General features: G+C 67.0%; 3 protein-coding genes across 6 annotated transcripts in view; 2 read left to right on the plus strand and 1 right to left on the minus strand.

Annotated features, from left to right (window-relative positions):
- Positions 1-2,601, plus strand: part of ANO9 (anoctamin 9) — a 5,913-nt gene extending 3,312 nt beyond the window's left edge. Inside the window, exons 14-24 of the mRNA XM_044682092.1 lie at positions 28-84; positions 188-299; positions 392-449; positions 652-749; positions 872-1,014; positions 1,104-1,256; positions 1,329-1,476; positions 1,726-1,827; positions 2,034-2,127; positions 2,219-2,331; positions 2,445-2,601. Coding sequence (XP_044538027.1) covers positions 28-84; positions 188-299; positions 392-449; positions 652-749; positions 872-1,014; positions 1,104-1,256; positions 1,329-1,476; positions 1,726-1,827; positions 2,034-2,127; positions 2,219-2,331; positions 2,445-2,472 — 1,106 coding nt within the window. The 3' untranslated portion in view covers positions 2,473-2,601. The remainder of the gene's footprint in view (positions 1-27; positions 85-187; positions 300-391; positions 450-651; positions 750-871; positions 1,015-1,103; positions 1,257-1,328; positions 1,477-1,725; positions 1,828-2,033; positions 2,128-2,218; positions 2,332-2,444) is intronic.
- A 1,517-nt stretch (positions 2,602-4,118) lies between these two features.
- Positions 4,119-8,923, plus strand: SIGIRR (single Ig and TIR domain containing). 4 transcript variants are annotated; one of them, XM_044682309.1, is made up of 10 exons: positions 4,119-4,178; positions 5,046-5,161; positions 5,684-5,879; positions 6,250-6,380; positions 6,467-6,607; positions 6,915-7,058; positions 7,226-7,328; positions 7,415-7,565; positions 7,979-8,171; positions 8,414-8,923. In XM_044682309.1, the coding sequence occupies exons 2-10, from the start codon at positions 5,155-5,157 to the stop codon at positions 8,596-8,598; spliced, it is 1,251 nt and encodes a 416-aa protein (XP_044538244.1). In that variant the 5' UTR covers positions 4,119-4,178; positions 5,046-5,154; the 3' UTR covers positions 8,599-8,923. The 4 variants fall into 4 exon arrangements, with proteins under 4 accessions (XP_044538244.1, XP_044538243.1, XP_044538245.1 ...); XM_044682308.1 differs by lacking the exon at positions 4,119-4,178 and adding an exon at positions 4,197-4,269; XM_044682310.1 differs by lacking the exon at positions 4,119-4,178 and adding an exon at positions 4,561-4,822.
- A 189-nt stretch (positions 8,924-9,112) lies between these two features.
- PKP3 (plakophilin 3) lies at positions 9,113-11,148 on the minus strand. The gene is made up of 6 exons (XM_044680883.1): positions 10,982-11,148; positions 10,574-10,759; positions 10,303-10,456; positions 10,009-10,201; positions 9,833-9,920; positions 9,113-9,638 (listed from the first exon to the last, which is right to left on the minus strand). The coding sequence occupies exons 1-6, from the start codon at positions 11,093-11,095 to the stop codon at positions 9,603-9,605; spliced, it is 771 nt and encodes a 256-aa protein (XP_044536818.1). The 5' UTR covers positions 11,096-11,148; the 3' UTR covers positions 9,113-9,602.
- Between the last annotated feature and the right edge of the window lie 13 nt (positions 11,149-11,161).

The following is an 11,161-nucleotide window of genomic DNA, read 5'->3' on the forward strand; positions in this document are numbered from 1 at the left end:
GGGGGGGGGTGGCAGGCCCCGGCTGAGCCCACCCTGCACTTCCCCAGGTGAACCGGAAGGTGGCTTTGAAGCTGTGCGACTTTGGTGAGCCTGCGGGGGAGCTCGGGGGAGGGGGGAGGCCGGGCCCTCCTCCTCCTGCTGCTGCCAGTCCTCAGGCCTGGGCCCGGCTCCCTCCTCTTCCTCCCAGAGAAGCCGCGGACCTTCTCGGAGCGGGAGAGCAACTTCACCATCAAGTTCTTCACGTTCCAGTTCTTCGCCCACTTCTCTTCCCTCTTCTACGTCGCCTTCTTCCTGGGCAGGTGAGGCCGGGCCAGCCCCGCCGGGTCCTCCGGGCCGCGCCTGCGAGCTCGGCCCTTCTCTGCCCCCACCATCTCGCCTCTCCTCTCTCCAGGATAAACGGGCACCCGGGGAACCAAGTCCGGATCGGTGGCCAGTGGAGGCTGGAAGAGGTCAGTCGGGGCCCCGGCCTCCTCCTCGTCCCTCCCCTCCGTGGGCTGAGCACCGGCTTCGGGGGACGGACGACGAGGGCCCGAGGAGAGCCGGAGGGTGGGCTGCTCCCCCGTGGCCCGCGGGGACCCAGGCAGAGAGCGAGGCCCACGGGAGGGGGAGGCGGGCGGCCCGGCCTGAAGGCTGCCCCCTGCCTCCGCCCAGTGCCACCCGAGCGGCTGCATGATGGACTTGTTTGTGCAAATGGCCATCATCATGGGCCTGAAGCAGACCCTCAGCAACTGCGTGGAGTACCTGAGCCCGTGAGTGGCCACACGGGGGGCCGCCCCCTCCCCCCTGACCCCGGGGCTGCCCAGGGCCCCCCCCGGCACCCCACTCTCCCTGGGGACCCTCCCGTGGGACCCCGACACCTGCCCCCCCCCAGGTGGCTGAAGCACCGCTTCAGGAGGGTCCGAGAGTGCCCCCAGGCCAGGAGGCTGCGAGAGCCGGCCCTGGAGGAATGGCTGCACGACTACTGCCTCAACGAGGTCAACGTCTTCAGCCTGTTTGACGAGTTCATGGAGATGAGTGCGTCGGGGTGCCGGGGTGGGGCGGGGGGGCCGGGAGAGCATCCGAGGAGGCCGAGCTCACGGCGCCGTTGCCCGGGCGGTCCACAGTGATCCAGTACGGCTTCACCACCATCTTCGTGGCGGCCTTCCCTCTGGCCCCGCTCCTGGCGCTCTTTAGCAACCTCATCGAGATCCGCCTGGACGCCATCAAGATGGTGCGGCTCCAGCGCCGCCTGGTACCGCGGAAGGCCAAGGACATCGGTGAGGGCGCGAGCCGGCCGGGAAGGGGGGGACCCGGCGCCGGGCAGCCCCTGACCCGCCCGCCCCCCCCAGGGACCTGGCTGCAGGTGCTCGAGGCCATCGGGGTGCTGGCGGTCATCGCCAACGGGATGATCATCGCCTTCACGTCGGAGTTCATCCCGCGGCTCGTGTACAAGTACCTGTACGGGCCGTGCAGCAGGGCGGGCAACGTGACGGCCGAGTGAGCGGGGCCGGGGCTGTTCTGGGGGGAGCCCGGGGGGGCCTGGGGGGCCAGCTCAGCCCATGGCCCACGGCGGGGACTCCTTTGCTCAGCAGAGATCCCGATCTGCAGCCTCTGGGTCGCCATCCTGGCGTGCTGCTCATGCAGCCGGCTTGATGGGGGGGGGGGGGGACACACGACCTGGTTTGCCCTTCCGGCCCCCGGAGCGGGCCAGGGCATGACCGGGGCTCCCCCCGCCTCTCCCCGCAGCTGTCTGACCGGATACATCAACCACAGCCTCTCCGTGTTCCACACCACAGACTACAAGGACCAGGTTCCGAGCCTGGGACTAGAGAACGTGACCGAGTGCAGGTACGCAGCCCCTCTGCCGCCCCCTCCGCCCGCCTGCTGCCCTCGGCGGGCCTCGGGGGGGTGCGAGGCCTGGCATCCTTCCTCTGCGAAAGCGGGCGCTGTCCCCGCAGAGGCGAGGAGGCTGGGACGACAGCGTCGGGAACGCAGGTGACGGAGGGGTGTGCCCGGGCCCCCTGGGTCCCCCTCGGCCCTTCTCTCTCTCCCAGGTACCGGGACTACCGAGACCAGGTGGAATACAAGCTCTCGGCCCACTTCTGGTTTCTCCTGGCCTGCAGGCTGGCCTTCGTCATTCTCTTTGAGGTGAGGTGGGGCTCCGGGGCAAGGGGGGGAGTCCCCGGGAGGCCTGGGAAGCCTGGGGGGGCCCTGACATGCCCCTCCCTCCCTCCCTCAGCACGTGGCCCTGTGCGGGAAGCTCATCGCCGCCTGGTTCGTCCCGGATGTCCCCCAGTCGGTGAAAAACAAAGTCCTGGAGGAAAAATTTGAGAATCTCTGTGAGAAACTGCGGTAGGAGAGGGGGCCCCTCCCTTGGGGGAGGGGGGCCCAAATGTGAGAGCCCCTCCCCCTGCCAGTGTCCGACCTCTCGTCTCCCCCTCCCTCCCCTCTTCTGTCCTCCTCAGCCTTAGCTCGAGAGTCACCGACGTGTAAAGGCCGCAACAAGGGTCAAAAGCACCTAAAGGTGCCCGAAGCAGCCACTGCCCGCTGCGGATGCCGTACGAGCTCGTGAAGCCTCCCCTTGGGGGCCTGGGAAATGGGCCAGCGATGGGGAGGCTGCAGAAACCCTCTTCTGTTCTCCCTCTGGGGATAATAAAGCCATTTTTCAAAGCCTGGTTCCACGTGCGAGGAGGAGTAGCCGCCACATTCCCAGAGCAGGGCCGGCTCGGGCTCCCCTCCGAGTCAGGGGGGGCCCATTGCCTGGGTTCTCCCCATTTATTCAGGCCGGGCCGCCCTCTGGTGGTGCCCAGGGCCACGTGGGCTCCGCTAGTCTAGAAGCAGAGGCCCGGCTTGGGCCCGAAGTCTGGCCTCTCATCCAGGGGGACCTCTGGGGGAGCCCCTGTTTATGGAGGGCATTGAAGGGGGGCGGGAAGATGGCGGCCCGGCCCGGAGGACGGAGCCTGGGCTCCGGCCCTTCTTCCGGCGGGCCTGTGGCAGGTGCCAGCCATGCCACGCCCGCGGAGATCGCGCGGAAAGTGGCCTTCGGCGGCCATCTTGGCCAGCTCCTACCAGTCGCGGCCTCCAGACTGAGTGGGCCGCCAGGTGGCGCCCTAGGACGCGGGAAAGTGACCCCGGCCAGTCCCGGGGCCAGTCGGCCTCAGCTTCTTCCTTTGGCGAACGGGCGGAAGGATCCGGCAAAGCCCAAATGGGGTGCCGGGCCCCGCCAGGTCCTTCCACGAAGCAGGGGCAGCCCTTCGCGGTAGTGCTCTGGCGGGGGCCTCGGGCACGAGGTCGCCCCGGGGCTGCCTCTGGTCCCTCGAGGAGCTTCCGGTCTGATGGGGGATCTAAGCGGGGCGGGCTCTGCTGCTCTTCTCTCGGCCCCTCAGGCTGGCAGGTGCGGAGCGTCGAGTCATCGATCTCCACCAATGGGGAGAGGCCCACGCCAAGGCCTCCAGAGGCGGCGCCCCAGAGCGCTTTACAAGGAGGGCCTCCTGGAGCCTTTGCTCTTCTTCGCGTTTTACAGAAGGGGAAATTGAGGCAGAGGGGACGTGACTCGCCCGGGGGCTACGACGCACGCAGGGAGGAAAACTCCTACGCGGGGGGGGGCGGGGGGGCCTTCCTGTGGGCCTGCCGGAAGCGGGTCTCGAAGGAAGGAATGGCTTTAGCGGGCAGGAATGCCCGCGTGTCTGGGAAGGGGAGGCTTCCGGAGGGGCTGATCGTGCTGCCTCTCCTGGACGGGCCGGGAAGTACGCGGGCCTACTGGGCGGGGGGACGGTAAGGCGGCCAGTCTGGCTGTTTGGGGCAGCCCAAGAAGGCTGCCTTTGCTTCTGGGGGTAATAGGGAGCCACTGGAGCCCGAGCAGGGGGGAGAGCGCAGTGCCTAGGCACTCCCTACCCAGCATCCCTGAGGGGCCCCGGAGCGAGCTCACGGCCGATCTCCCTGGGAGCTGCTTCCTGGCCGGGTGACCCTGGACACGTCACCTGACCCTCGCCCGCCCGCAGAGCCGGCGCCCATGGAGGAACTGTTCGGGCTTCTCGGAGCCCCCTCCCCGGGGGCGGGGGGAGGGGCAGGTCCTTCTCCAGTCAGTCTGCCCGGGGCCTGCCCCTCCCCCTCTCGGGGCCAGGGGGAGGGCGGGAGGGCGGAGCCGCACCTGCCGCCGCTGCGCCGCGGGCCGCCGCCTCTGCCGCGCACCTGTCCAGGTGAGGAGGCCGCAGCCGCCCGCCCTCTAGGCCGGCCCAACCCGGGGAAGAGGGACCTGGGGGGAACCATGAGGCGGACTCCGGGACTCAGGTCTGGACCCCGACCCGGGGGGAGCGGAGCCGTCGGGCCCGGGCCCTGGGCCTGGGGGGAGGCAGCTCGGGGAGCTTCCTGCCTGCGCCTCCCCTCCCCCTCCGCCTCCGCGGCCCCCGCCCCGAGGAAGGGAACCGAGGGGGGAGGAAGGGCCCGGGCCGGAAACCGCCGGGGCCACCTTGTTGATTGGGCCTGGAAGCCGCGGGGGCTGTGAGGATCTCTCTGCGCTCCCCCTTCCGGGAGGGAAAGCAGGCCCGCCTCCGAGCCTCCGCGCCTCCCTCCCCCGACCCCCTCCTTGTCGGGCCTGCCGGCCTTCGGGGGGCCTCCCGGGGTGGGGGCTGCTGGGAGGTTGGCTTCCGTGCGGGGCCTCGTCCCGCTCAGGCTGGGGGCCTGCTGGCTGCCCGGTGCCAGCGATGGGGTTAATAGGGCCTGGGTGGGGTTTCCACCGAGGAAAGGATGTGAGCTCGGGGCCAGGAAGCCGGCCGCAGGGCTCCAGGGCTGCCATTGTGTGCTCTGGAGCTCTCGGAACCCAAACGAGCTCCTGGCGCTTCCGGTGGGTGCCCGGCGGGTGCCAGGCTGGGGGCAGGGCCCGAAGCAGCAGCCACCGCCACCCCCAGGCTGGCAGAAGGCCACGGCGGGCCGCCACCGGAGCCGGTGCCCAAATGCCCCGAGGCTGGGCCTGAGCGGCTCGGGCCTGGCGGAGGGAGGGAGGTGCAGAGGTCGCACTGGGTTACCCTTTAACCGGGCCGTGCTCGCCCCTTTCTCTGCCTCCGTAGTGCCTGCCGCGGCCCCTGACCGGCCCAGGACGAGCAACCAGAGCGGCCAGACAGGAAAGAGCGCAGCCGGCTCTGCCCACGGGGCTTCCTCTGGGCCTCCCCAGAGGCCATGGCAGGTACCAGGGAGTCCTGGGAGGCCGACTTTACCCAGGAAAAGGAGGGGGTCTTCCCATTCCAGCGCTGGTGCCCTGCTGCGGCCCTGGGGGAGGAGGGAGGCTCCCGGGCCTAGAGAACCACTTCCGGCCAGGCTGTGGTTGGCTGAGGAGGAAGAGCTGCCTCCCCCCACTCACCCCCCCCAACCCCCAGCCCGCAGAGCTCATCCTCGTTTTAGAGCTGGGTACCCAGAGAAGTGCCAGCCAAAGCCACGCGGCAAGGTAGAGGCAGAGGCGGGCCCAGGGCCCTGCCACAGGCCCATGGATCTCCAGCCCACCCCTGGCCTCGGTTTCCCTTACCCATCCAGTGCGGGCCTTGGGCCGCATGATGTCCGAGGGCCTGTCCAGGTTGAGGTCCGAGGGGTCTTGTGAGCTGTCACAGACGAGCCCCAGGGATGACGGCCGGCGGCGCCCCAGCCTCGCTCTGTCGGGGGAGAAGCAGCCGCCCCGCCGCCAGGCCCACTAAGCGCCAGGCTTCCCCTGCAGACCTCTGCACCGCGGCCCCCGCCATCCTGACCCCCAGGGAGGAGCAGGTCCTGGGGCCTGCCCTGGGCAGCAGGATTGCTCTCAACTGCACGTTCTCGGTGGCCTTCGAGGCCCGCTGCCCCCCCACCGTCCAGTGGCTGAAGGACGGCCACCCGCTCGTGAATCACAGCCTCTATGACATTCAGGAAGTCTTCTGGTGAGGATGCTGAGCCCGAGGGGGCCAGAGACCAAGCCCGGGGGAGGAGGAGGGGCGCCACCCCCGGGCCAGGGGCACCCTGGGACCCCCCACGAGTCTGAATTCCAAGGCTCCAGAGGAAGGGGGCTGCTTCGTGGGATCCTGAACCTCAGGAGGCCACGGACAGACCACCTGGGGGGGAGGGGATGGACGCTGGAAGGGGGACATGTCCGAGGAAATCGGGGCGGAGCCAGGACCCCCCTATCCCCTCGCCATCTTCGGCTTCCTGCCCATCCCAGCTGCTGTGGGAGCCAAGGCAAGGCAGGCTCCCTCCCTGCAGCCCCCTCCCCAGGGACTCAGAGCTGTGGGCTCCTCCCCGGGGTCTCCTCAGGGGCGGAGCTAATGCGTCCCAAGGCTTCGTGTCCAGCGTCCTGGAGGCCAACGTGACGAGCGTCCAGGACTTCGGCACCCTGAGCTGCTCCCTCCGCAACCTCAGCGCCCACTTCACGCTGCAGAAGACGGGTATGGCCCGGCCTGGCTGGGAGGGCCCACCGCGGCGCTGCCTCGCGGGCGCCCAGCTCCAGGACGGCCCCTTGTCCCCCCCGCAGACCCTGCCGGCCACATCCTGGCCGTTCTCGCCTCCCTCCTCGTCCTGCTCGTCCTGCTGGTGGCGGCTCTGCTCTACGTGAAATGTCGGCTTGGCGTGCTGCTCTGGTACCGAGACAAGTACGGGGACGTGGAGATGAACGGTGAGCAGCGGGCCGGGGCCGGGCGGGCAGAGACAGAATGGCCTTCCCTGGATGGGGGTCAGGAAGATCCGAGCTCCGATCTCAGACCCTTACTAGCTGTGTGACCCTGAGCAAGTCACTTCGCCTTTGTCTACCTCGGTTTCCTTAAGTGTAAAAGCACGCGCCTCCCAGGGTTGTCGTGAGGCTCAAATGAACGAAATGGTATTTGTAAAGGCCTGGCACGGCGTCTGTCTGTCTGTCTGTAGAGGGCATTTGATGGATTCTCGCTTCTTCCCTCCCTCCCTCCCTCCCTCCCCGCCACGCTCAGATGGGAAACTCTACGACGCCTACGTCTCTTACACCTGCTCTCCGGAGGACAGGAAGTTTGTGAACTTCATCCTGAAACCCCAGCTGGAGAATCGCCACGGCTACAAGCTCCTCCTCGACGACACAGACGTCCTCCCCAACTCAGGTACGGGCCGAGGGCAGAAGGGGCTGCCCGGAGCAGCTTTGCCTCCTCTAAGCCATCTCAGTCCCTCCTCCAGAGCTCCCCCTCCCCTCCCCCCCCCCCCCGGGCCTTCTGGGATGGGCTCCCGCGATGGGGCTTCTCCGGGCTCTCCCTTCCCCTCGTCCCCCCAGAGCCCTCCGCAGATCTGATCATGAGTCTTAGCCGGTGCCGCCGCCTTATTGTGGTTCTCTCGGACACCTTCCTGGCCCAGGCCTGGTGCAGACACAACTTCAGGTACCCGCTGGGAGAGCCGAGTGGGCGAGCGGGTGTGTGGGCAGCGCGGGGCTCTGGAGCTCAGGGTCTCCCTCTGGCTGCTCCAGGGAAGGCCTGTGGAGACTCCTCGAACTGTCCCGAAAGCCCATCTTCATCACGTTCGAGGGCCAGACCCGGAACCCCTCCCACCCCGCTCTCCGCCTGCTTCGGCAGCACCGCCACGTCGTGACTCTGCTGCTGTGGAGGCCGGGCTCTGTGGTAGGAGGGGGAGGGGAGGGGTGGGGAGGGGACCCCGTGGCCCGTGCACTGGCCTCCATGCGCACAACATGTGTCCGTGGTAGGTGTGTTACACGCTTACCCGGTGGATTTGGGCCATGAGGCTGGTTGTCACAGTCGATGCCCAGAAATCTCACATTTGTACCCCCCTAGAGGCTGGGTCAGGTGGCTCAGTGGAGTCTGGAAGACTCATCTTCCCGAGTTCAAATCTGGACTCGGATCCTTCCTAGCGTTGTGACCCTGGGCAAGTCACTCAACCCCTTTGCCTCAGTTTCCTCATCTGTAAAAATGCGCTGGAGAAGGCAAGGGCAAAGCCTCCAGCCCAGCGGGGTCCTGAAGAGTCCCACGTGAGTGGCTGCCGAGCAGGGGCTGAAGCACTCCTGGTCTCCCTGCAGACGCCCTCCTCTGACTTTTGGAAGGAACTGCGCCTAGCCCTGCCCCGAAAGGTGCATTACAGGGCCCTGATGGGCGATCCCCAGACCCAGCTGCAGGAGGACAAGGACCCTATGCTGACGCTCCACGGTGGCTTCCTGGAGGGCAGGCCTGGCCCCGACCCGGACCCAGACCCGGACCCTGAAGGAGACCTGGGTGAGAGCCTCTCCTGGGCACTTGGGCCTTCAGACGAGCCAGAGGAGGGGCCACTGGGGCGAATGGGAGGAAGGTGTCTTCAGCGCCAGGGTCTGATTGCCACACACACACACACACACACACTGGCCCACTTCGGGGTCCCACACCTGCACACGGCGGTTCTTCTGCCCACTTCCCCGAGCCCTCTGGGCCCGGCTCGCTGCCCGCGGCTCCTCTCTCCTTGACCTGGACTCTCTCCACAGGTGTCAGGGGGCCCATCTTTAAAGACCTCCCCCCTCCACGCATGACCCCAGGCCCTGCACTGCCCAGCCTTCAGGCTTCTCGCGGGGAGTGCCAGCGGAATGAAATCGATGTCTCTGACCTGGGCTCCCGCAACTACGGCGCCCGCACTGACTTTTATTGCCTGGTCACTGAGGACGACGTGTAGGCCGCCCGGGACTTCCCAGGCCTGGCCAGTGGAGAGCAGAGGCCCGCCCTCATCCCTCTCAATCACACTTCCGCCATTTCCTGGAGCCAGTCAGGGCCCCTCACTCTCCTGGCCTCAGTTTCTTCTGCTGTAAAATGAGATGGGACCCCTCAAGTTTCTTGCAGCTTGAAATCGGGAATCCTCTTTGCTTGACCTCCTGAGAATCTCAGGCTCTGTCCCTGGGAATGGGGCCACAGAGAGCCCACAGGATGGTTCGGTCTGGGGTCCTCGAACCCAGGGCTTCATCCTGTTCCTGTTTTCTCACAATAAAGTGAAAATTCCTATATTTGGACTTAAGCATTGGCTCTTGCTGGAGGGGGAGGGGGGAGGGGCATAGCCACCATATATCACTGAAGCTGAGATTCCACAGTGGAAGCTCTGACTTCCAGGACAATGATGGGGGGCTGCATCTCATGCGGGCCCTCACCAAGCCCAGCTTCTTCCAGTGAGTCCCAGAGAATGCAAAACAGACACCTACCAGACCAATGCCTCCTTTATTGTGCCAGCCCCAGCCCCCCCAGCCCCTCAACCCGTCGTGACTGCATGTGCTTGTCCGGCTGCTTCCAGCCACTTCCCTTATCAAGCATCGGATGAGGCCCTGGGGGACGAGGGGGCCACAGCAGCAGCGGCCCCCTGAAACACCAAAGGATTCCCAAGCATCCCCACACCCAGAAGCCAGGGGCTCTTGCCCCGTCTTGATAGCCAGGCTCACCCTGAAGCCCCAAAGTTCCCTCAAGTCCAGGACCTGTTCTTGGTGCCTGCCCATCCTGTAAGCAGTCAGCCTGCTTTTGTGCTCCACCCAAGATGGCAGTGCCAGGGGCCAAGAGGCCAGACCGGGCCAGGCCCAAGGAGATGGGGCCAGGAGCCATGAGGCCAGGGCAGAGCCAAGCCAAGACGGTCCCATGCAGCTTTGGGGGGGGTCATTCATTAGCCCCCCCCAATAGAACTCTTCCTCTTCAGATTGTTTACGGACCCAGGAAATCCTCCTTCCGATAGCCTTTCTGCAATATGGAGAAGGAGGAGTTGATGGGGGCACCCAGTCGGGTGAGAAGGAATGGCTCTGCCTCCTCTCTGCTCTCCCAGGCTTCCTTGCGGTCTTTCTTCCCAGGGAGAGGAGCCTCGGCTCATCTGGGGGTTCTCTGCCCCATCCCTTGTCTTGGGGAGAGTTCAGTGTGCTCAGCACGTGCTCACTTACCGCCCGGAAGTCTCGGTGGAGTTTGCTGTACTGCCACATGTTGGCCAGAAGGCTCGAGGCAGCCCGGGAGGACTTCTCGCTGTCAGGCCTGTGGGGGGGGGGGGGTGCAGGCGGTTAGCCAGGTGGGGAGGAGGCGGAGCCCAGCCTGGAGGGAGGAGGGGCCGGTCGGTACTAACCCATCCTGCCTTTTCTTGATGTAGATGAGCTTTCGGAGACCATCGAAGTAGAGGAGGTCTCGGGCGGCGATGGGGCTGGCCACCACCAGGTTGTTGAGCACCGCGATGATGTTGACCAGCACGTCGGCGGGAGGTGGCTTTTCTCCCACGCTCCCCGGCAGTTTCTCGATCAGATGACTGACCACCTTGGTGGCTGCTGGGCCAGAGGGCAGAGGTGAGAGGCGCCGGGCGCCCCACCCCCTCCCTCCTCTTCCTGCAGCTGCCCCCCACGGACCCCCGGCCAGGGAGACTCACACATCTCGTCCTTGTTCCGAGCGTTCCGTGACAGGTTCCGGATGAGGCCAGTGAGCGAGCGCAGCTGGTGATGGTCAGCCGTCCGAACTCGGTCCAACAAGGGGTTCAGGATGCGCTCCTGCTCCAGGGCTAGGCGGCTCAGCACCCCGGCCCACTGCGGGCAAGGAAGGGTTGAGGGCTCCCAGGCCAGCGCGCCCGGCTTCCCGCGCTCCCCCGGCTCCCTCGCTGCCCATCCCCCGGGTTTCTAGGTGTCCCCAAGCCTGGAGCTCACCCTTCGGTCCCCGGCGGTGATGTTCTGCAAGGCCCCCGCCGCAGCCTCGGTCGTGTGCCTGTTCAGCTCGCACCGCTGGAGGAGCCGGTTGTAAAGGCCCACAATCTGGGGGCTCCAGAGCCACTCGAGCCCCTTCGGGTCCTTGGAGACCTCGGCGAAGGTCAGGGCATCTGTGGCCAGGGGCAGCTGCGGGCACGCGAGGGGCCGTGAGCCCGGGAAGCCCCGCCCCCCCCCCCCCCGTGCCAGGGTGCCAGCAGCCCCGGATACGGGTTGGCCTGTCTACTCCCTCCTGCCCGAGCTCCGCAGACTCCCACCTCGGAGATTTCGGCCCGGCGCTGCCTCCCTTTCCCCATCTGTAAAACGGGCTTCGGAGCCTTCCTAGGGGAGGAGAGCCCCCTGGCGACCCACCTCCCGCAGCTTCCTGCTCTGGGGGGTGAAGCAGCCGACGACCTCCCCGGGCCTCCCGGCCCCGGCTTCCCCGCGGCCTCGGCCCTCCAGCCTCTGCAGCGCTGATGGCGGCATCTCGTCGTAGAGGCGGTAGGACAGGTTCCGGAGCACACACACAGCATTCTCCACGCTCTGCGGGGA

Source organism: Gracilinanus agilis, chromosome 6 (genome assembly GCF_016433145.1).
Source record: "Gracilinanus agilis isolate LMUSP501 chromosome 6, AgileGrace, whole genome shotgun sequence".
In the NCBI taxonomy this organism is placed as follows: domain Eukaryota; kingdom Metazoa; phylum Chordata; class Mammalia; order Didelphimorphia; family Didelphidae; genus Gracilinanus; species Gracilinanus agilis.

What these genes read in the sequence shown, in the direction of transcription:
- SIGIRR (XM_044682309.1), top strand. An exon ending in TGGTGCAGACACAACTTCAG is followed by an intron (nt 7,329 to 7,414) that starts GTACCCGCTGGG and finishes TGGCTGCTCCAG; the next exon opens with GGAAGGCCTGTGGAGACTCC. An exon ending in GGACCCTGAAGGAGACCTGG is followed by an intron (nt 8,172 to 8,413) that starts GTGAGAGCCTCT and finishes CTCTCTCCACAG; the next exon opens with GTGTCAGGGGGCCCATCTTT.
- PKP3 (XM_044680883.1), bottom strand. Translation starts at nt 11,095, where the DNA reads ATGCCGCCATCAGCGCTGCAGAGGCTGGAGGGCCGAGGCCGCGGGGAA. An exon ending in ATCAAGAAAAGGCAGGATGG is followed by an intron (nt 9,921 to 10,008) that starts GTTAGTACCGAC and finishes CCCCCCCCACAG; the next exon opens with GCCTGACAGCGAGAAGTCCT. An exon ending in TCCACCGAGACTTCCGGGCG is followed by an intron (nt 9,639 to 9,832) that starts GTAAGTGAGCAC and finishes TCCATATTGCAG; the next exon opens with AAAGGCTATCGGAAGGAGGA.